Raw genomic sequence first — 22563 nt, 5'->3', positions numbered from 1 at the left:
TGCTAAAACATATTTACATTAAATTTTTTATTTTATTTAAATATTAACAAACCACAAGAACAAAAAAAATAATAATAAATAATGTTATTGAGTGATCAAAAAGTGGGAAAAATAAGAAAAAAAAAAGTTTCCACGGGAAACCGCTCTCTATCATAGCCAAGTTTCGATCCTCAAGACCCATGGATTATGGGCCCACCAAGCTTCTGCTGCGCCACTCCGTTTATCTTAGTTGTTAACTGAACATAAGTAAATAACCGAAACATATAATTCAGCCCGCTTTCATTCACCGTTATATCCAGTGCATTACCAAATTCGCCTCCATGGATCGAACGGCCGAAACTCTCTTACCCGCGGAAGTGTCACCAGCCATGCTCCACTCTTCTGACGAAACCCCAGATTTCACCCCTCATGTCAGCGTTACATCAACATAGGAACACTCTTTGACAACTGTTTACGGGCCATGAAAGTCGCCGTTGATTTGGCTTCCAAGTAAAAAAAAAGAAGAAGAACCATGGGTCCTTACTGCTGAGTCGCCGCCGATGATGCAGAAGATCACGGCCACCGGGAGAGCCAAAACCACGTTGATCGCCGCTTTTGTCGCCATTGATCCATCGAACTCTTTGGAAGCAACGGCTTTGGCTTTGGCCGGGTTTGGCGTCGCCGGTGAGATCAGGATGGAGACAGGGAGAGGTCCGGCTTCGTTGCGGATGTACTTGATTGATTCTCTCCACTGACTTGATCAAACGGCTGTAATTCCTCGTATTAAAATCACTGCCTTTAAAAAAAAAAAAACTATATATGTGAATGGAAGGGGTTTAAGAGATTGACAAATCAAAGGAGAAATCTTTGTAATTTTTACACTGAAAGATTGAAGGTGGAAAGCAAGAACATGTTCATTTTTCACTTAATTTTCAAGACAACATCCAGTTTTTTAGTATTTGAGATGAACAGTGATCCTCAGCAATGTCTCAGCGCCGTCAGTAACATGTTGACCAGGTGGTATAAGTGGTCGAACCTCAGCAAGTCCGCAAGCATTCTTAAACTTTCCTGTTCCACAAGTCACTGAAATATGTGACATGGTGCTTCCACTCTTGTAGACTCCTTAGAAGTTGAGGTTGTCGTTGTATTCGCCACCTTCAATCATGGCTGTAAATGCCATGATTTGGGTTTGTTCCATCTGCAGAGCTGGCCATATAAACTCCTTGAGCTTTCCCTATTGCCTGTGACCCCAAATCAGGACTGGCATTGAGTATGTTATCGATGACAGTGATTGTTCCAAAGCCTAACCCCAAACAATCTGGTCCTAGAGGGATCTGAGGGTTACCATTTTGTTTTTGATTGCCGGCGAAAGCTGTACTAGCTAAGCCAGTTCCTAAAGGGAGACCATTGATGCTATTGACAGTAGGAATAGCAACATTGGCATTGGGGATTGCAACTCTACCTTGCGGGAGAGAGGAATCCCACTGGTTTAGCAAAAGGTACCTGACCACTTTAGATATTTCCTGGTAATCCAGTCATTGGCCTAGCTGTGAAACTACTTCCTCCAAGGATATCATGCATGTAGAACTCAAGGATGGGCTCTTCTGCTGCAGCTGCTTCTGGGTTAACTGCTGCCAAACATCTTACCATGTAGACAGCAGCAATCAGCACTTTAATGAAAACTGGGGGTAGTTGCTTGGACATTTTGTAATGTTTGCCTGAGGTTCTTTGGTTTTCTAATGAGTTGCTGCACTGAAGCTTTTTGCGTTTAGTATGCCAGTCATTATGAAGCTTCCTCTTTAAACGGAGACTTAGAGAGGATAGCATCAGGCTATGGAGTTGTTGGAAGGATTTGTGGTGGTGAGTTGTCTGTGTTACATTAGTTATGGGGAGATAGTCATTCTATTTTTCTGTTCTTGGTGTATTGGTTAACATTTTTTTTTTCATTAGTTTTAGTTGCAAATCTTTTATTAAGTAGTATTTCCGTTAAGCATCAGTCATTAAAAGAATTTATAAACTTATGGGCTCTTTCTTGGCATGTTTCATTTTTTTCCTTAATTTTTTCTTTTACAATTTTTGTAACGAGTGCCAATCATGTGGATTGTTCAATCTTGAAGCTGTGCTTAATAATTTGTGATCATGTTTTCCCGAGGCACCTTGACTAGTTCCAACCTAATAGCAATTCCTACACTTTCACAGTCAACTGAGGAAGCAAAAGCTATCCAATTCACTAAATTTTGATGAAGAATCATGATAACAGGTTGTCCGAAATCCAACTGCATATAATTTAATAGCGAGTTGCAGGTTTTTAGCCAGAATCATTTTTTAAAAGTGTGGAGTGGTTGGCTCTAGCTGAACTAGTATAGAACAGAATTGTTCACCACATCACTAAGAAGAAAAAATTTTCTGTGTCGTTGATAGGTATAGAGGATGCTTTAAGATTTGTGCTTAAGTGTAGAGGATACTTTTAGTAGTGCACTGACAAACCCGACATGGTACGCCCGATCTTGGATATGCCATAGAAGTTGACTATTTCCATATTCCCTCCTTCAATCACTTGCTGTAAATGCCATCATTTGTCTAGTTCCATCTGCTGATCTCGCTACATGTACTCCTTGAGCTTTGCCAAAGCCTGTGATCCCAACTCAGGACTAGAGGTCAATATATCATCAATAACAGTTATTGTTCCAAATCCTAGTCCTAAGCCTTAAGGTCCTTACAGCTGAGGATTTTCGTTTTGTTTATTTAGTTTTCCAGCAAAAGTTGTATCGCCCAGGCAGATCCTAATGGAAAACCGTTTATGCCATTGACAGTGGGAAGGGCACCATTGGCATTGAGTATAGCTACCTCGCTGCTGGGGGAAGGAATCCTAATTGCTTAGCAAATGGTACTTGACCAGTATACATATTCCTAGCAAGCCAGTAACAGGCCTTGTTGTTGGTCTGCTTCCGCCAACAATGTCATGCATATATAATGCAAGAATCGGTTCTTTCGCAGTTGCTGTTGCAGGGCCAACTGCAGCCATGATTATTGCTGCTTGCATAAGAGAAATCAGCATTGTGAAGGAAACATAGGCCAGTAAACCATTGAAAATCTTGAAAACCAAGAATGAAGATCTCAAATGAGTCTGCTAATAGAACGCAGACTTGGATCCTAATATACAAATATTAGATTGGGTGGTGTTATGATTATAAATTGGTGGTGAAGCTGTTGAGTTATACTCATTATGAAAATGCAAACCATTCTACGGTTCTACAGTAACCATTGCTCTTCTGCGTTAATTCCTTTATTTTCAACTACAAATGATATGCAGTGAGCGGGTAGGATGCAAGTACTTGATGGTTTCAGCATAGCCGTGCAATCTCCAAATTCCCATTTGGAACATTGTTAAATAATTATGGTTACAGCTAAATTGACATCTAGTGATAAACAATGAAGAGGTCCACTGGTTATGAACATTGACCAAGGATAATAGAGAGCAATTTTATCATCCCTTTTCAGTAGGTGATAAGGCTAGTGCGTTATTAATCAATTCAAAGCACTCATTATTGATATAATCATGGTAGATTTCTGAATTCTTGCTTGTATTTTACATAGATTGAAGCTCAAATTGGACAAATACAAGAAGCCCATTGGGAAAAGAATGAATAAATAAACAATGGAGATGTTATACAACCTTAATTACCGTTTTTATATTTTAAGACCGTGGCCTCTTTTGTACCCGAAAAAAAAAAATGGGGTAAGGAGGGGAACAAGAGAGCATGCGGAGAAAGATTTAAATGAAGTTTTTCACATTAAGTTTATAAAGTTCTTAATTAAAAATGATTAAATAAAAATTAAAATTAAAAATTAAAATCGATAAATTGAAATTATCTTATTATATAGATTAAGTGTGCAAAAATTTAAAAATTTTTACTAAATTTATATATATTTAAGTAGATATTTTAAATAAAAATATTAATATAATTTTTACTATCGAATAAATATTAATCAAATTTAAATTATAAACAATATTTTTAATATTTTTTTACATATTACTCCCTCCATTCTATTTTGTATGTTCCCTATTGACTTTTTTGATCAAACCAATTCAACTTTTACCATCATTTTTATCAAAATTATAAAATTATAAAATTTTAAAAAATAAGATTTGTAAAGTTTGAGTTTCAAAATTTTCAAAAATATTTATAAAAATTTTTAATTTAATATAATATTTTAAAAAATAATAGTCAAAGTTGAATTCATCTAATCAAAAAAGTCAAAAGAAGCATATGAAATCATATTAAATTCTATTAATTTATCGATTTAAAATTTTTATTAAAATTTTTATTAAATCATTTCTAATAAAAAATTTCACAAATTTTACTTAAAAACCTTGGTCTAAGTTTTCTCCAGTATGTTAATGCAGCTACGTCTTTGTTTATCCTTCATGCTGATATATAGTTGGTGGCATCAACCCACTTCCAGATGACTCTATAATCACATAACTTCTTTCAGATAATTTCCATAAACTAAAAGCAACTAGGGAAGTAAAACTTACCTCGTATGATAAGGGAATTTTAGTTACAGAAAAGCAGTAGTGATCTGAAGGGAAATGCATAATATGAATTCGCTTACCGTATAACGTGACTATAAACCAATCGTTGATGATTTTTACCTATGAACTTGCCCAGCAAACACCAATGCTCCATCTGATTGTTTTAAAGTGAGTATATGCATACACATACACTAGAAAAGTAGTCAGAAAAATTATACAAGTAATATGTTAGTCACTTGCCCGCTGAGTTTTCCAGGTTCCTACCGACCGATGAATAACATTGCTGAGTGTATGGCCCCAAGGAGAATATCATGTGGAAAAATCCATAGTTATCATCCTCTAGTTGCACCTCATCTTTGCGAAATTGGAAAAGTACAAGAGCAGCTAAATGTTCTTATCAAAACACAAGTACCAAAAATATTGCTTAAACTTTAGCACTATTTGGCTGCCTGCCTTTGGAAAATCATCTCAACAAATAAACACTGAATAGATGTGCGGCAATTATCAGTAGATACTCTTTGAATCCATCGAAATTGGAAACACCAATGTTCACAAATTTTAACAGAAGGTTGCAAGAATAGTTTCTTTTTCCTTTTTTACTGCTTGAGAACTCTGGCTCTACTGATAATGCTTAGAACTCCGCCTGAACTGGACAAAGGAGTAATTTTACCTCAAATGATTTAATTTGAATCAAACCATTTCATGTCCTTGGAAATGTGTACAAATTAGATTGGATCAAGGATTGGTTGATATCTTGTATAAAATCAAGCCCAATCCGGCTTGAACCCTAACATGAAAATGCATTAATATAATATTTAAATATGTAATACTAATTTATTTCATTATTAATTTTAAATAATAATACATAAATATATAATAAATAGTTTTTTAAATATTACATTTAGTAATAAATTTATAATTATAATATCATATTAAAAATTTTTTAAATTTAAAAGTAAATGAAATATTTTATTATAATTAAACAATTGTTCAGAACATTAACTTTTTTATAAATAATATAATTTTTAATTTTTTTATATATTTTGTAGTTAATATTTAAAAAAATTATATATTAATATATAATATTTTTAAAAAAATTAAAATTTAAAATTCATATTCAAAATCTATCTCAAATTAAATCAAACCTAAATGATAACTCAATATATAAATAATTGAATATAAATTATCATATTTATATACCTTTTCGTTTCGCCACGTCTAATCTATTTTCATGTTAAAGACAAATTTTTGTGTATATGTGAGAGTTTATAACTTTATATGGATTAAGCTTGAATGATACAAAGAAAGTGGTAACTCTTTCTCCTACCATAAAATTTCATCTTCTACTTTCCAAAATAAAAAATTTCCTCACTTGAACATAAATCTCAAAATTGCTACCATCCCAAAAAAAAAAAAAAAAAAAAAAGTCCGTCTTGAAGATCGTCCAATAAATTTTAGAAAAAAAAAAAAAAAAAAAAAACCTACTATTTTAATTTTACATTATTCCTTAAAAAAAAAAAAGATAAAAATCATCTTCGTAATTTTTTGAAGACTGAAAGGCTAAATATGTCATATGGTGGATGAATTAACCCAATGTCAGCTTTTTAGGGCTTCAAGTTCGTTACAGCAGTGGCGGGAAGATATCAGGGAAATTTCCCATCGAAATTCAACTGCGAAACTCTAAAACCCTAAATTCCTAAAATGTCCTTCATCGATGAATTTCAAGCCGGTAACTTCTCCCTTGTCAAACTCTCTTGTTTTCTTTTTCTAAATTAATTTCTTTGGCCTTTTGTTTCTACCCCTTAATTCGAAAATCGAAACGAAAAAAGAACCCTAATTGAAGATTCTATGATAATGACATGCTAATTAATTTTCATTTTGAAATTGAATTTTATTGAAATTTTACAGATTTGGAAGCACTGCCCAATATTCTTCAGAAAAAATATGCATTGATGCGTGATCTTGACAAAAGTTTCCAAGGTATTCGTTTTAAACTTAATGTTTAATTGTTTGGGATTCATTTGAAATTTATAATTTTAATTGGCTAACTATTATAGATGTTAAATTCAAAACCAATTAATGCAATGAAGTGAAATCCCATTTCATTCGGTTGGATATACTATCTTGCTGTTGATTAATATGAACAGAAATTGTGAGGCAAAATGAACAACGTTGTGAACAAGAAATAGAGGATATAAAACGAGGCGTGAGGGCCGGAAACATTACACCAGATACTTCACTTATTAGATTCTCCGATGACGCACTTGACGAACAAAAGCATAGCATTAGGATTGCGGATGAAAAGGTTGCCTTGGCAATTCAGGCATATGATTTGGTGCGTGAGTTTTTTCCTCACAACTTTCATGTTTGGTCCCTGCATTTATTTATCTGATTCATATTCAATAGCTATGATTGAGAAATCTCATTGCCTTTTGATTCTTGGGTGGAGTTTTTGCTATTCTAGGGCAGTGTTTTAATGTAGAAAAGTATAAATAGAAAATGCTGTTAGATTCTTATATAATTGGCTACCTTGATAGAGAGAGGTGGGGTTTCTACTGTTTTTTAAAAAGTCTCCGGGGTGTGGTGTTTCCTCTATGGACCTACTCTGTTACATGGACCAGTGATCTAAGAGTTACAAAAACAAAGTCATATCAATAACATGGTGGATGGTTCTTTTTTCATGAAGAAAATATTTTTATCATTTCTTTGCGGAAAATTTTTGGGAAAGCAAAGTTGATTGGTCTTGTTTTTAATATGATTGCTAATTTGAAATTAGCTTTAAGTTGACCTTGTTTGTTTGGAATCCCCCATTTGTAACGTAATAAAGCATATTAAGAATTCGGTGCTGGATGGAACTTGGTTTGCGTCCTTAATTGTTGTTCCTATTCATGATCTAATCATGTTTCAGGTTGATTCACATATACAGCAACTTGATCAATATTTGAAAAAGTCTGATGAAGAGCTACGGCGTGGTATGTTGCTGATTTTCCACTGCCACCACTGTTTAATGTATCCGTTGCTTGCCTCTAAGCCTGTCCACCTGTGTTTCATTTTTAATCCATACTCTAATATGTTTTTTTGACAGAAAGAGAAAATGCTGCTGCTACTGAATCGCCCACTCCAAGTCCTGATGGTACCTCTAAATCTGGAAGGTCTAGTGAAAGTGGAAGAGGAGGGCGTAAAAAGTATGCTCCTATTATACGTAAGCTCATTATGATTTCCTTGTAGATTGTTCAATGGTCATCCAGTTTTTTATTCCTGCTTCAGAGGAAGCTCCTTTTTTGTAATTCTATTAATCAAATTTTACTGGTTTTTACTAAAACTAATTATAACAATATAAACAGATTCTAGTATCAAGTATCAAGAGGAATGGGCTGTCTTTTTCTTTTCTTTTCTTTCCTTTTCTTTTTTAAAAAGAAAATGACAAAAGTAGCAGAATTTTGAGTTTGGAAATAATCATACTGAGAAAAGAATATCAAATTCCTTCAACTCCATCTACATGCAACAAATGTTTTACTAATTAGATGCATGATATCATTGGAACCACATATTTTTGTAGAACACGTCTGGCAACAGCAGCAGCAGCAGCCGCTGCGGCTACAGAAGTGGCAGCAGTGGCTGCAAATCCAACTGGTATGGAATTAGACTTGCCAGTGGATCCTAATGAGCCCACTTACTGTTTGTGCAACCAAGTTAGCTATGGAGAGATGGTGGCATGTGATAACCCTGATGTATGTAACTAAGTTTCTTGTACATTTATCTCTGAAACTATTTTTGTTTGCACTCCCTGTTTTTGATCTGATGAAACTCCTCTGCTCCTTTTAACAGTGCAAGATAGAATGGTTCCACTTTGGGTGCGTTGGTTTGAAGGAACAGCCGAAAGGGAAATGGTATTGTTCAGATTGTGCAGCACTGAAAAATCGTCGCAAAGGCAGATCAATGTAAATTTTTTTTCTGGGAAGCTGTGCTAATGCATTTGGATAGCCTTAATGCAAAAGCTAACGTTTTATGACCACATAATCATGCTGTTTTTGTTTGCATCTCTTTCTTGTTGTTAGGAACTTGTGTTTAACTATTTTAGTTTTGTTATATAGCTATTTGGATGCATGTACCATTTTGTTTAAAATTTTTTTTCCCCCAGCCTGTAAATAAATTCCTCTAACTGTTTAGAGTGTTGATTCACATTGAAGCTTTGAAAGTGCAAAATGCTTGTTATTTTTGCCGTTGCCCAATTAAAGTTGTTAACAAACATTGTTGTGTTTAGATAAGTTTTAAACACAAACCATCTCTCTTTGGTTTCATGCTTCAGATAAACAACGTTGGGTGTTCAAGTATTAAGTTACAAATTAAGACTTAGGTTTAGAGCCCCCCATTGATAAGTATAGACACTACCCTTCAAAATGGAACCGGTAACTTAATATGAATTACAAGAGTTCTGCTGAACCCAGCCTGTTAATTCTCTCCTTTTAAGTTTATGGCTTTCAGCTTTAACAGTGCTATCAACTTGCGCTTCATTAAGGTTAAGGTTCTATTTGAACTGACAATAAGATTGAAAACAACGATGATAATGAAATTAATTATTGTAATGATGAGATTAAATGTTATAATAATAAGATTAAAATCACAATCAGATATTTATTTGAATACAAATGCAGTGATGCTCATAAAGTGAAATGTAGTAAGAAAAAAATTATTAAAAAAAATTATATTAAAATTTATATATAATGAAATTTATAGTAAATATTTTATATTTATTAAATTAATAACTAATTAAATATTATTTATATTATTATCAAATAATGCGTTTTTAAATAAATATTTGTATGTTAAACTATGTGAAGTCTAATTATTATCTTAATGTTGATTGTGAGAACAAATATATGAATTAAATACTCTAACCAACAAATGATTAGTTTAATTAGTTAAGACTCATCTTTTTTGACGAAAAAATCTTGAGATCAAGTTTTATTGATAGTCGTTTGTTGAAATCATCTCAAATGCGTAACTTGCAATCACCTGTCTTAAACTGTCAAATACGACATATCATACTCTGATTTAAAAAATTGAGTAATCTATCTCTCATATTTTTTCTTACCAAAAAAAATGTTTTAACTTTATTTTTAATCGTGCACTTCACTTCTCAAAAAAGTAATCCGACTGTTTGATGAAGGACAATCGACTAGTCTTTACAGTAAAATAAGATCAGTTGTCCGCCAGAGATTCCTCCAATGAATCAAAGGAGGTGCAGGATGACATCCAAAAATGTGTCACAGCATGATTGGTACCAAAAAGTGTCCCAACCCCTCCATACCGTCGATCCCTTTGAATCCAAATGGAGCTTAAATAAGCAAGCTATAGTGGAACAACTGCAGTCAGATTTTACAGGGGTTTAATCCTTCAAGGATTCGTAAACTACAATGACATGGATCCCACTAATGAAACGAGGAATAACAGGGTCAACCACTACAAAGTTTGATGATAATCAGCCACTTGGAGGATATGCTTGGTCGTGGTTCAAGCACAACTGAATTCCTTGAAGCTGAGGCATGCAGGCTGAAGTCAACTATTTGACACCCTAGTTAGTTTTCCAAAGGCAACTAAGGCTGCAAGCTCCTTATCAACTTGCATTTTGCGCTGTTAAATTCTCTATTTCATCCAGAATGTCGAGTCGTTTATGCTTTGCTTAAAATTAACCTGCTTTGCTATCGCATGCTAACAAATAAAAGGAAAAGAGAAACTGAAAAATGTTGCAACAACTAGGGACTAGTTGCTGCAGTTCTCCTGTTAACTTCTGCATCAACTTGGCTTTGTCATTTCTGTGGAAGCTCATTTTATTTTGATCTTTTGACAGTCTTTCCCCAACTAGAGTTGAGAGCATTCCGAATAATTCTAACACCGATCTTCTAGTCAAACTTGGCAGTAGGCAGCTTGTTCAACTCTTTCGATCAAACAGAAAAGCAACTCCACCTAGAAAAGGGGAACTCCTATGTACCACCTGTTAAGCTTCAGCCTTCAAGTTAAAACTCCCTCAGATTGGGAAAGAAGAAAATTTAATAGATGACAAGTATAACCAATCAATCAAACCTTAAATTAGAGAAAAAAAAAAAAGAAAGCATCCAAACTTTACAGAATGATAATCAGCCACTCTTTGACAAACTTCAGTAAGGATGGCTGCATAAGTAGACACATTAAACCATTTTCACTGCTGAGCTCCACATGATTTTCAGAAGAGCACATCATATAGACATGATTTCTTGGGCCAAACAAATTAATACATGCAGAAAGCACGTATATAATCATAACCGAAAATCGAAAGACTCGACAACAATAAAAGCTTCTAAAACAGAGTTATAGACTTAAAATACCTACCAGCCTCATGAAAGGAAGGGAGCATGCCTTACCAGTTACCATCAGCAGCTAAATCATAGGTAGCATTAGCAACATGTTTCATGAGGCCAGCACCATTATTCTTGTTGTACCATAGCTTTGTTCAATAACCACATTCCATCTCTTTTCACCCATTAAGAGAAAAAGAAAAACAAAATGCAGAAAACACACAAACACACTCATAAACATTGACAAAGTTTCATCACACTGCAAATACAGGGCATTTCTTCCTTCCCTATATTTTCCTAACCAGAAAATTTTTTATGCAAAACAACTAAATTCCTTGATACATTCCCAAGTGATCACAACTTGCATGCTGCCATGTGCAACTACTAGCAAAATCAAGCCAACGCACATACCATAAACAAAATAAATCAGGAATCTTATTTGACTTGATAGTTTCTGGCTGCAATCGACTTTTTACAAAAAGCCAGACCTTCCAAGGAAAATTTCAAGTCAGTATTCCTTCTGTACTTTCTGTAGATATACTAACTGTGGTCTATAGCCTCTGTAAAACAAAATCCACCCAATCATCCAAATTTGAACAAGAAATTTTAAGTTTGCAAACAAAGCAAAACTTATTGACTTCTTGTTCTTTTCATGCCAGCAAACATAATGGGTAAGGATTGTTCATCCTCACGCACTAATTTGAATCAATCATGTGAACAAATCCAGCCACGAGTTCTCCACCAATCTAATGAATTGATCACTTGTGCACCTAAAATCCAAGGCTATGTAAAAAATCTTACCAGCATTCTCAGATGAAGAATTACAGCATGAAGAAAACAATTTAAGTTACAAGAAAAAGCAATTTTTTGGATTGCACCCAAAAGATTCTTCCATGGTACAGTTTAATGCTTTATGCCTATTTGATACATTCATGAAAACAGACAGTGAACCTTAATTGAGTTACAGCCTTGGAGGCTACAGTTCACCCATGGAACTCTCCGAGTAAGTTAGCTCAAAATAATCAAACATCAGAGCATTACAACCCAAATACAGAAATCAACCAAAACCCTCATTCTTGCAATCCACATTTTGACCAAAACCAAAAACCAAATGATTCAAGAATTGGACAAAAACCAATTAAACACTATTCCCTCTTTTCTAGTATTTGGAAATCATCATCCAACCAACCAACCAATCAAAACACACTAAAGTCAAAATTTCCCTAATGGATTTTCAACTTCATAAAAAACAAAAGCAAAAATAGTAAATTTCACTAACCAAATCTAGCCCCACTACAACCAAACTCCTAATTCACTTCTAAAGTAACTTAACTAACTTAAAAAAAAAAAAAAGGAAAAAAATGGCAGTGCTCAGCTCACCAGAACACTACCCTTTATCCATAGGCTTCATTGCAGAAAATCCCAAATGTTTCTGCCTCTTCATCTCCAATATCTTCCTGTGGGAATTCGAGTGCAACTCATTCGAAAATGTAGGGCTATTTGCTGGACGATACTCAGGCACCAAGCGCCCGGACTTGTACCTCACTCCACAAGCATTGCAAAGCGTTTTAGGTCCAAGTGGCCCTGCTCTCCATTGCGGTGTCCTTTCCGCCCCACAATGCTGGCATTTCCTTCCTAAAGTCCTCGAACCAGGCCCTTTTGCGGTGACATTCGCATTCTTCACATTTTCCTGTACCCACCAGCTGTTTTCCTGGTTCCTTAGGTCCCGACATTTACGAAGACGCTTGGACCGGGCTTTTACCGGCACTTTGACGTTGACACAACAATACCTTACAATGTTTCCGTTGGTGAAGGTTGTGCTACCGGAACTGTTGCTGCTGTTGTTGCTGTTATCCAGTACTGACACCGGGCTCTGCTGCTTCGTTGCGGTCCCCAAAATATCGACAAATGATGTTTCCACAGCTGGAAATGCATCCTTGTTTGATAACCATTCTAGTTCTTCCTCCGCAAATTCCTGCAAATCGTAACAAACAATTTTTTTTAACTCAGCTGGTTAACTCAGTGGATTCAAACGAGTTACAATTGTTTAACATGTGGTTCCTTCTTTTTTTATTATGGGCGCTTGGGATGGGGGGAAAAGAGAAAGATAGGTCATGTAGGATTCACGTGCGACAAGCAAAAGAAATGTTTTAAGTTGTACAAATTTGACTTGTCATAGAGGGTGGAATTATAAAAAAATAATGGAGTGCTCATACCAATTTTTATATATTTTTGCCAGACATCTATTAGTACAGCTCTCAGCCAGGTCAACAACAGCTCATATCAATAATAACATTACCCCCTTGGAAATTATAATACGAAAACTACCCCCAATATGATGTCCATATTACGAGGTCTTATTCAATGATGAGAATGAATATGATGGGTAAATTTGTCCTGTTAAAATACTGGGTTCCGCTAAGAGATCCGTTTCGGAAAAAGAATATTACAAAAAATCATGTCACAGAATGCCTGTTCAAATTCAATGCCGTCCGCTTTACCAGACCGGGTCATTTTCAGTCCTCACTCGGAACAATAGCCCGAGTTCAACTCAAGCCAAACCCTATCCTAACCGAGTCGGACCGAGTCAGCTCTTCTTCTTAGTTTCCCCAGCCTCCAGTACATGTACCAAACAGCAAAGGCTAGGCCGAGTTTGGCCGAGTTAAAACCAAACTCAGCCTCCTTCAGCCCCCTCCAAAAAACCTAAAAAATTTTAGTATTAAAAAGAAAAGGCATAAAAATCCATGAAAGAAAAAACTTACAGGAAATGAACAATTATGGTTAAGAGCACAAGAACAGGAAGAGTTATGGTTTGACAACTTCTTGCTGTTATCTTCATGTTCATCTTCCTCTCCGACGTCGGAGCCAAAGTCTAGTAACTTGTCATCAAGACATGCCACCATGTCAAAAGCTTCCATTTCTGAAAAATACACAACCTTCGTTTTTTTTTTTTTTATGCGTTTTTCGGACAACGAAAAAAAAAATAAACAAGTAGAAGAAATAGTGTTCGTTCTTTGGGTTTAGTGGAAAACGAGGGGATGTCGATTTTTTAGGGTTGTTTTATTTTTATTTTCTTCTTTTTCCAGTTTTTTTTCTCTTTATAATTTTTCATTTTTCATAACGTATGATAATAATAATAAATAATAATATTATTATTATATTATTATTTTTAACAATAATGTTGGTGAGTAATGTTGTCTGTAAATCTAGTCCACAACTTTTTTTAACCTTTTCTGGAAATCAGGACCGTCGATATATTTGGATTTCTGAAAGTGGGGCCCGGTTAACGGTAATCAGGGAGTGGATAGGGGGAAGTTCAGTATGATTATGGCAAACGTGATCGAATATAGATATTTTGTAGCAGTTTTTGAGTTAATTATTTCACGTGAACTTTCAATTATTGGTTTATAAGGGGTACGGATGTAAATATAGAGAAAGTTTGAGGTATTTTTGTGCCTCTAATTGCCATGTCTGTTGGAGGGTTAAAGCAAAGTATCGGAAAAGGGAATGAGGCGGGCCGCACACGCAAGGCCCTTCCCCAACTGGGGACGACTTTAGTGATGCTTGATGGCTAATAAGCTCCGAAAACCACGTCATTGAACCAATGGGACTAAGACACGTGGTTATGTGGAGAGTTTTCGAAATAATATTTTTAAAATCTTTGACTTAACCCCGACACCGCACGTGGCGGCGAAGATCTTGTGAAATGCAGTGCACAAAAATAAAGTTTCTTTTTTTTTTAGGCTTACTGAGAGCCCATTTTGCATGTGAGGGAATGGGGTCCACCACTGACCTTCACCACTTTGCGTTGGGCGTAGCGACTTTGTTTCCATAATTAATGACTTGGGAGGCACGTGTTGTGTTGTTTTGGGCTGAGTCCATAATTTAAAAAATTGAGTCTAAATTCAATCCGGTCTTATAGTTTATATTAAGAGCGAAAAAAAATAAAAATCGTTTTAAAATTATATTATTTGGATTGGTTTTTTTATTTAATTTGGTTTAAATTCGAATATTATATGTTTTAAATTGGTTTAATTCGATTTTTTAATGAAAAATGATAAAAATAAAAAAAATTAAAATCGACTTAAATTATATATTTTTATGAATTTATATATTTTTTATAAATTATTAAAAAATAAAAATAATTATTTTATAACTAAATTTATTTAAATATATTTAATATGAAAACAATAGCCAAAAATTAAAACAATTAATTTTTAAGAACTATAAATTGAATCAATAATTTTTTGTTCAAATCAATTCAATATTTTTTTTAAAAAAAATTTCAATTCGAATTAAATTTTAAAAATTTATAATATTATTATTCTAATAGAAACAACTAAAACAAATCCTCTGTCATCACCTCAAATTTATAAATATAAATTGTTTAGGTAATAAAGTAAGATTTGGGCTTGAGTTGAGACTAAATTCAAAGCCAACAACATATATTGTTGCCTTAATCTATGAACATACATATATGATTCATATATGTATACAGTAGCACTTAAATTGAATGTAATATATACATATATATATATATATTATAACATGTACAATGGTGTAACTAAATCACACCTCATATAATAATAATAATAACAATAATAATAATAATATCTTTTTTAATTATTTTTTTTGGATACAATAACTTTCTTATTCCTTCCAAAATGACTTGGTGTTCAGTTGAAAACCCTAGTTTTAGGTTAAATTCAACTCATTCTAGGTTTGAAACTAAAATTCCAACCCAACTCCAATTAGGAAAACAAAGTGGATGTACCAAACTTAGCTTGGAATTGAAAAAAGAAAAAGATAATGTCATCCACTTCCTTTGGACGCAAATGCTTCATTATGATCAGACACTGGTAATGTAAAAGAGATAAAGCATACAAATCAAACCACATCTTAAGTCTGGGGGGAGGGTGGGAGAATTTATACACGCTGGGTTGGCATCCAATCTCACATCATCGGGAAGGTTTGAATGATGCTTCCGCCACCTCCGTAGTTCATCCCCTCCCTTCCCCTCCCCACGCTTTGTAGAATACGATATACAAGATTTAGGACAAAAAAAACAAATTAGGCAGCCGCAGCCAGACAAATTGTTGGCTATGCCTATCTTATTGGAGTGGCTTCGTGACTTTATCCTGCAGCAGTCTTCTCTCGGATATAAGAACAATCAAAAGAATATTTGCAAGATTTCATGTCAATCAAACTCAAAAATGCAAGGAAGTTGGTGTATTTTTTTTTTATTCCGAAAAAGATGGTTCCATACAAGCCAATTCCTCCTAGAAACAATAATCAGATAGTTTTAACCTTTGATTACCAAAACTAACTCCAAGTTGCCCTCTCCATATGTGATTACATGGATGCCTGCCAAGCTAAACAACGAAAGACAAACAACTACAAGCTCCTATATTCTTTTTCTTTTTTTTTTAATGAGATGTTGGGAAGGAGAAAAACAAAGATTAGATCAAGGCAATTTCGATCAATGTATTTTTAGGAATAACCTCAATAATCCATGCCACCCATACCGCCAGGCATTGCTGGAACATCCTTCTCATCCTTGGGAAGTTCAACTACAACAGCTTCAGTTGTTGTCATCAACGATGACACACTGTATCAGAAAGGAAACATACTCAACTTGGCAGTTTTAGAAATTATAAAGGCAATACCAAGCACTAATGCATTAACTTAGAAAGAGATTTAAGGCTTACCTTGCAGCATCAACCAAAGCAGTTCTAATTACTTTTAATGGGTCAATAATACCAGCCTTTACCATATCCACATATTCACCTGCTTATTGAACAAAAAGAAGTATACGCTGCATTAGTTTCATTAGAATGGCATAAAAAAAGAAGCAATTCTAATTGCATTAGAAAGCTGCAATGAAAGAAACTTCAAAGTCATTCACTGACCTTTTGCAGCATCATACCCAAGATCTGCGTTATCCTGCTCCAACAGCTTACCAACAACAACAGCTCCCTCAACTCCTGCATTCGAAGCAATTGTGTACACAGGTGTCTGCAACAGAGAAATTCATCTATAAGGGAGAGTGAAAACTTCACAAATCAATATTACCAGCATTTTGAAACTTTAAAGTGAAAAGCTGTCCAAACTTTTTAACAGTACATCTAAAAAAGTATTTAAGAGAAGATTTTTCCTAAGTTGATCCATCAATATGTGCAGAAAAGATTAACAAACCTTTAGAGCATTCTGTATAATTTGAACACCAATCTTCTGGTCAAAGTTGGCTGTAGGTAACTTGTCCAACTCTTTTGATGCATACAGAAGAGCAACACCACCACCTGGATAGGAGAACTCCTTAAGTAATGTTTCCACTAATTCCCATTTCCAAGTTTAATAGAAACCTCATGAAAAGACCACAAGACTTAAAAGTTCTTACCAGGCACAATACCCTCTTCTACAGCTGCCTTTGTGGCATTTAATGCATCTGTAACTCTATCCTTCTTCTCACTAACTTCAGCTTCACTAGCTCCTCCGATCTGCAATGCCCAGCAAATTCTAAGCCTCACTAAGTCCATTCAAGCAGCAACAAATGGAAAGAAAACAGCTACTGCATTTCTAAGTTGAAAAGTTAAACGCCATTAACTATAAGGTAATATACCTTCAAAACAGCAACACCACCAGAAAGCTTTGCCAATCTTTCTTGCAACTTCTCCTTATCATAATCAGAGGTGCTCAATTCAATTGCTGACCTAATCTGTTGTTATGGAGGACATGTGTTATGATATGAATCATTAAGGAAATTATGTCGAGTTCAAGAATCAAAAGATGGCTAAACAATTGTTCATAAAAAGCAACAACACCTGTTCACATCTTTCTTCAATGGCTTTCTTGTCACCATCCCCATCAAGAATAACAGTGTCATCCTTTGAGACAGTAACCTATAACAGCCAAAAGAAAAAGAATCATGCATCATCAAAATAGATTCTATAAATATAAAAGGGGTTAAATTGTTCCGTCTTACCAACCCTCCAAGTTATAGGAAATTGATAAAAAATCACATCAAGCAAAGAATTTCATGTCCAAACAATAGATATCATACCTTTTTGCAAGTGCCAAGAATGTCCAAATCCACCTTTTCAAGGTTCATGCCAAGTTCTTCAGTTATAACCTACAATATAGAAGTAACGGACCATTTATCAAGAGGTCAGGCAATTTCATGTCAATCGAACTAAATGCTATGAACAAAACAATCGCTCATGTAGCAGAAAGTTGCCTCACCTCTCCTCCTGTGAGGACAGCAAGATCATGCAGACTAGCCTTCCTGTTTTCTCCAAACCCAGGGGCTTTGATGGCACAGACCTGTACCATACATGATCATACAAGATTAGCAAGCATTCTTAAAAATGAGACAGGCAATAACACAGAAAAAGGGCAAAGAAATTCATTTCAGAAGGTGAACATCAAACCTTGATTCCAGCACGAAGCTTGTTAAGAATGAGTGTTGCAAGTGCTTCACTCTCTACATCTTCAGCAACAATCAACAAGGGCCTTTGTCTCTGAAATAAATATAGCAAATAGGACTTATTAATCTTACAAATCAAATATATAAGAAGCTAAGGAAAGTTTCAGTGAGAAAAACAAGTAGATCTCAATGGATGATGATTAACCGAAATGTAGAAAGCAATAATGGTCTGAATGCATTCATTGACCAAAATTTTCTTACCTTTAAAGCTAGCTCTAGTACTTTCACCACAGCATTTATGCTAGATATTTTCTTCTCATGTATTAGGATAAGAGGATCATCCAATTCCTGCCAAAATACAATGAATTGAATTAGCATCATCTCATGGTCAAGGCTCAAGAGATATGCCAGTAGTTCAGTTAAAAGAAAAACGAGTTACTTACACATTTTTGGTTTTTCGTATTGGTGATGAAATATGGGGATATGTATCCCCTGTCAAGCTTCATGCCCTCAACAACCTCCAATTCATTAAACAATGTTTTCCCATCCTGCAAAGTTCAACCCACAGTAAGCAATCATATCATGTGTAAAAATATGCAAGAGATTTAATATATGACAAGCATAAGCAATCGGAACTTAAAATTAGAAGAAAAAAGGATATGAACAAGTAAAAATACCATGAAGGCATCAAAACTTACCTGAATTGTGATCACACCTTCTTTACCAACCTTCTCCATGGCTTTTGCAATTAACTCACCAATTTCCCTCTCTCCATTAGCTGATATTGTTCCAACCTATGCAAAATATTTAAGTTGAAGCCTTCGTAAATTAAAGTTCACTACTGTTTTGGTATTGATTCTAAAGTATGCATCACTCTGACCTCGATAAGCTGTTGACAAAAAAGAAATTGAATAAGTAAACCAACCTGAGCTATCTCTTCAGATGTGCTAATCATCCTTGCCCGGCATTTCAAGTTTGTTACAACAGCTTCAACTGCCATTGTTATGCCACGTCTTAGGTCCATTGCATTCATTCCTGCAGCAACTGACTTGCACCCTTCTGTAAATATTGCTCGAGTGAGCACTGTTGCACATGTAGTCCCTGCAAAAATGTCAAAGAATTCTCATTACTCGGCTCTATGTAAAAACAACATGCATGCATTTGGAAAGATGAATATCTAGCCTGACCAAGATAGTACATGCAAAAAGGATGTATACAGTAGAGTTAAAACCAATAACTACAAGAAATTACCTAAAACACAGTTAAAGACTTCAAATGAATCTATTAGAATATGAAAGCATTTGTGCCTTACCATCGCCAGCTACATCATTGGTGGCATTCGCTACTTGTTTCACAAGACTAGCACCAACATTCTTGACCTTATCCTTGAACTCAATGCTCTTTGCAACAGTTACACCATCTTTAGTCACTTTTGGAGCACCATAGCTTTGTTCAATAACCACAGTTCGTCCCTTACAACAGAAAAAGAAAAACATTAAAAAAAATTTCATCACACAACACATGCATAAGAAATGATAACAGGAATTACCCTTCATCAATATCCCTACCCATAAATTTTAACTCACTACTTCTAATCAAATAAAAAAGAAAAGGCATAAACTGTTTCAATCAATGATTAACCTTGAAGCTGTGAACCAAAAACATGAAGAAAAGATTCATAGAAATGAAAACAGGGAATATTGGATTTACCTTAGGACCCATGGTAACTTTAACAGTATCAGCAAGCTCTTCAACACCTTTAAGCATCAAAGCTCGAGCTTCTACCCCAAATTTTATATCTTTTGAAGCATAGGTCCTATTCCAATTCAATCTACTACCAATCTACCACACACCCAAAAAATAGTAATCAATAAAATAATCGAATCAACCTTAAAAAAAAATAACAAAAAACTACCATTAATTAACTACCTGATGTGTGGTGTTCCTAGCGATCCTGAAACCAAAGATTAAATATAAAAAGTGAGAGAAAATTAGTTTATTTTAAAGAAACAAAATAAAAACTTCAAAAAAATTAATGGAATTAATGTCTTCAAAGTAGTACCTAGCTTTAGAAGCGATGTTTGAAGCGAAACGATACATGGTTTGTTTGGTAGGAAAGAATAGAAAAAAAGAAAGCTTGAGAAAGAGAGAGAAGAAATGAGAGAATTTTGGGAAGCAGAGACAATGAAATGCGAGGGTCTGGGGTTGTGTTTTTAAAGTGGGAGAAACCCAGAAAGAGAAGGAAAAGAAGAAGGGTCTAGAAGCAGCAGCCTACCCAGTAGTTTCTATTCTTTCCTTTTCTTCTTGTTGAGGGTTTAGGGTTTTATGTTTTTGTATTTTAGTTTTTCACCTCAACGTGGTTTAAGGGGGTTTTGTAAATTTCTTGAGTACCTGTCGGATCGGACCCTTATTATTCTAGGATTCAGATTGAACCCAACTCACTTTGATTGGGTGGGCCTTAAATGGATTGGAATTAAAAGTTGAAGGAATTTCTTAGTCCGTTCGACCATTCATTTCTTGCCTTGCTGGGTGGTGGCAATGGGACCTTTGTGAACAAGGGATGGTAATGGCGTCATTATTCAATTTGATTAAATAAGATCAGGTTAGATTTATGTAATAAAATTATTATTTGTTACTTGTTTGGGTTGGGTTCGAATAATAATTTTAGAGTATTTATTATCTGAATTTGATTGTAAATAATATATTTTTTTATTTATATATATTTATTATTAATATAACATTTAATTAAATTAATTTGTTTAATATTTCAATTATTATTAATTTTAATTTTAATTTATTTTTATAAATTAATTTTTGTTTATTAATTTAATTTTTTAATAATATGCATTAAAATGAATTTTAAATTGAAATTTAAAATTTAAATTCAAATTTTCCTTAATAAACAAGTATTTAACGAGTTTAGGTAGAGAACAGATATTCTCTATATTATATAAGTAAGATTCAAATAATAAAAATAAAATATATTTAGATACTTATTAAATTCGAGTATCTTAATAAATAATCGACTTAGAATGTAACAAATACCTTACCATTTGTCATTCCAATTTGTGAGTTACATAAACCTTTACTTCATCCCAATATTCCTATTGTAACCAAGAAAAAAGGTGTATAGGTGTATTTGAAAAGAAATATGCATCATATGATTCTTATTTTCAATGTCCAAAATTTAAGATTCCACGTTAGACAAATATAAATCCAATTTCTTAGGAATTGGGGTTTGAATGTTTTTTATATTTGACTCTTATGCAATCAAAACCCTAAAGACCTACAACATCTTGTAAGAAATTGTATCCATATTAGATAGCTATGGTCAAATCTTGGCAAAATTCAAAATTCGAATTTTGTTATTGAAGTGGATTTTAAGGAATGGTTTAAAACAATTACTTCTGGCAAGGTAAATGGAACCCAAGGACATGCTCGGCCGGCTCTAACACACTTATTGAGATTTAGGCTCCTAAAAATTGTTTATTTTTAGCAAAATGTCTTAATATTAAAAATCTAGAAAATTAAGTGGATGCTATTGCTGTCATTATTCGCCAGACTTCTATTACTTTACTTTTTAGACCACTAATTTTTTAGTAAAAACCCTCGTCGAGGAGTTGATTAGACTATGACACATCAAATATTTATTTATTTATTTTTTATAAATGTGAAAGAGCAAATCACATAAATCATAATTGCATTTTTTGTCTCAATTATTTTTTTTATACATATTGATAAATTTTAAATTGTTAGTTCATATTTGATATATAAGATGATAAATAAGATAATATGATAATTATTTTATATTATATTTAATCTGTATATAAAAAAAGAGATAGAATTACAAGAAAGATTAATCATCCTCTTGATATAAGATGATCTAATTCTTTCAAAATAAAAAAAATTATTTTTAATCAATGGGATTGAACTTACATATCATATTAAATCTTTAAAAATTATATCAATAATTTAAATTATATAAACTTTGATGAAGATAATTTGACTAATAAATAAATTATTGTATTCTAATCTTTACACACATCAAATATAATATAAGATAACATTATTTAATCTAATCTTATATGTAATGTCATCTTATCTTATATACCAAACAAGTCTTTAGGTTCTAGATTAATTACTTACCAAACTTATATATAAGTTCATCACCTCTTCAACAAAAATACAACATTTCCTGCTAGCAAAATTTAACAAAGTTTTTTCTAGCATTAAAGTCAAATAAAATCTTTATTCCTTAGCGAAGGTAGTGTTAATTTTACTTTCTTAAA

The 22563-nt window shown here is 33.8% G+C and overlaps 3 protein-coding genes and 3 pseudogenes across 4 annotated transcripts; 2 read left to right on the top strand and 4 right to left on the bottom strand.

Moving 5' to 3' along the window:
- Window positions 1–176: 176 nt before the first annotated feature.
- On the bottom strand, window positions 177–2185 carry LOC111307308 (dirigent protein 18 pseudogene; annotated as a pseudogene).
- LOC149512522 (hydroxyethylthiazole kinase pseudogene) lies at window positions 321–734 on the top strand (annotated as a pseudogene).
- Window positions 2186–2446: 261 nt separating the features above from the next.
- On the bottom strand, window positions 2447–3171 carry LOC111307082 (dirigent protein 16 pseudogene; annotated as a pseudogene).
- Window positions 3172–6090: 2919 nt separating this feature from the next.
- Window positions 6091–8698, top strand: LOC111307914 (PHD finger protein ING1). Of its 2 annotated transcripts, none has more exons than XM_089751976.1 (7): window positions 6091–6245; window positions 6425–6496; window positions 6664–6851; window positions 7443–7488; window positions 7602–7701; window positions 8076–8247; window positions 8345–8698. In XM_089751976.1, exons 1-7 carry the CDS (start codon window positions 6218–6220, stop codon window positions 8459–8461), a joined length of 723 nt encoding a protein of 240 aa, XP_089608102.1. In that variant the 5' UTR covers window positions 6091–6217; the 3' UTR covers window positions 8462–8698. The 2 variants fall into 2 exon arrangements, with proteins under 2 accessions (XP_089608102.1, XP_022761984.1); XM_022906249.2 differs by having other exon boundaries at window positions 7425–7488.
- Window positions 8699–10254: 1556 nt separating this feature from the next.
- LOC111307913 (GATA transcription factor 1-like) lies at window positions 10255–13821 on the bottom strand. Its single transcript, XM_022906248.2, has 2 exons — window positions 13614–13821; window positions 10255–12826 (listed from the first exon to the last, which is right to left on the bottom strand). Exons 1-2 carry the CDS (start codon window positions 13767–13769, stop codon window positions 12239–12241), a joined length of 744 nt encoding a protein of 247 aa, XP_022761983.2. The 5' UTR covers window positions 13770–13821; the 3' UTR covers window positions 10255–12238.
- Window positions 13822–16065: 2244 nt separating this feature from the next.
- Window positions 16066–20460, bottom strand: LOC111307912 (chaperonin CPN60-2, mitochondrial). Its single transcript, XM_022906247.2, has 18 exons — window positions 20337–20460; window positions 20204–20228; window positions 19985–20116; window positions 19587–19746; window positions 19200–19375; window positions 18973–19068; window positions 18718–18822; window positions 18536–18622; window positions 18279–18368; window positions 18091–18171; window positions 17912–17980; window positions 17673–17750; window positions 17471–17566; window positions 17249–17348; window positions 17047–17150; window positions 16761–16866; window positions 16560–16638; window positions 16066–16459 (listed from the first exon to the last, which is right to left on the bottom strand). Exons 1-18 carry the CDS (start codon window positions 20372–20374, stop codon window positions 16354–16356), a joined length of 1728 nt encoding a protein of 575 aa, XP_022761982.1. The 5' UTR covers window positions 20375–20460; the 3' UTR covers window positions 16066–16353.
- Between the last annotated feature and the right edge of the window lie 2103 nt (window positions 20461–22563).

The sequence above is a fragment of the Durio zibethinus genome, chromosome 22 (assembly GCF_047325235.1).
Source record: "Durio zibethinus cultivar Kanyao isolate XHJ-2024 chromosome 22, ASM4732523v1, whole genome shotgun sequence".
In the NCBI taxonomy this organism is placed as follows: domain Eukaryota; kingdom Viridiplantae; phylum Streptophyta; class Magnoliopsida; order Malvales; family Malvaceae; genus Durio; species Durio zibethinus.
This window is presented reverse-complemented; position numbering and strand designations above follow the sequence as displayed.

Excerpts from the sequence above, each read along its gene's own strand:
- LOC111307914 (XM_022906249.2), top strand. The coding sequence starts at position 6,218 with ATGTCCTTCATCGATGAATTTCAAGCCG. Across the intron at positions 6,246-6,424 it reads CATCGATGAATTTCAAGCCG|ATTTGGAAGCACTGCCCAAT; the intron begins GTAACTTCTCCC and ends GAAATTTTACAG. Across the intron at positions 6,852-7,424 it reads CAATTCAGGCATATGATTTG|GTTGATTCACATATACAGCA; the intron begins GTGCGTGAGTTT and ends ATCATGTTTCAG.
- LOC111307913 (XM_022906248.2), bottom strand. The coding sequence starts at position 13,769 with ATGGAAGCTTTTGACATGGTGGCATGTCTTGATGACAAGTTACTAGAC. Across the intron at positions 12,827-13,613 it reads ACCATAATTGTTCATTTCCT|GAATTTGCGGAGGAAGAACT; the intron begins GTAAGTTTTTTC and ends TACGATTTGCAG.
- LOC111307912 (XM_022906247.2), bottom strand. The coding sequence starts at position 20,374 with ATGTATCGTTTCGCTTCAAACATCGCTTCTAAAGCTAG. Across the intron at positions 19,376-19,586 it reads CAATGATGTAGCTGGCGATG|GGACTACATGTGCAACAGTG; the intron begins GTAAGGCACAAA and ends ACATTTTTGCAG. Across the intron at positions 16,639-16,760 it reads TGGGTATGATGCTGCAAAAG|GTGAATATGTGGATATGGTA; the intron begins GTCAGTGAATGA and ends TTCAATAAGCAG.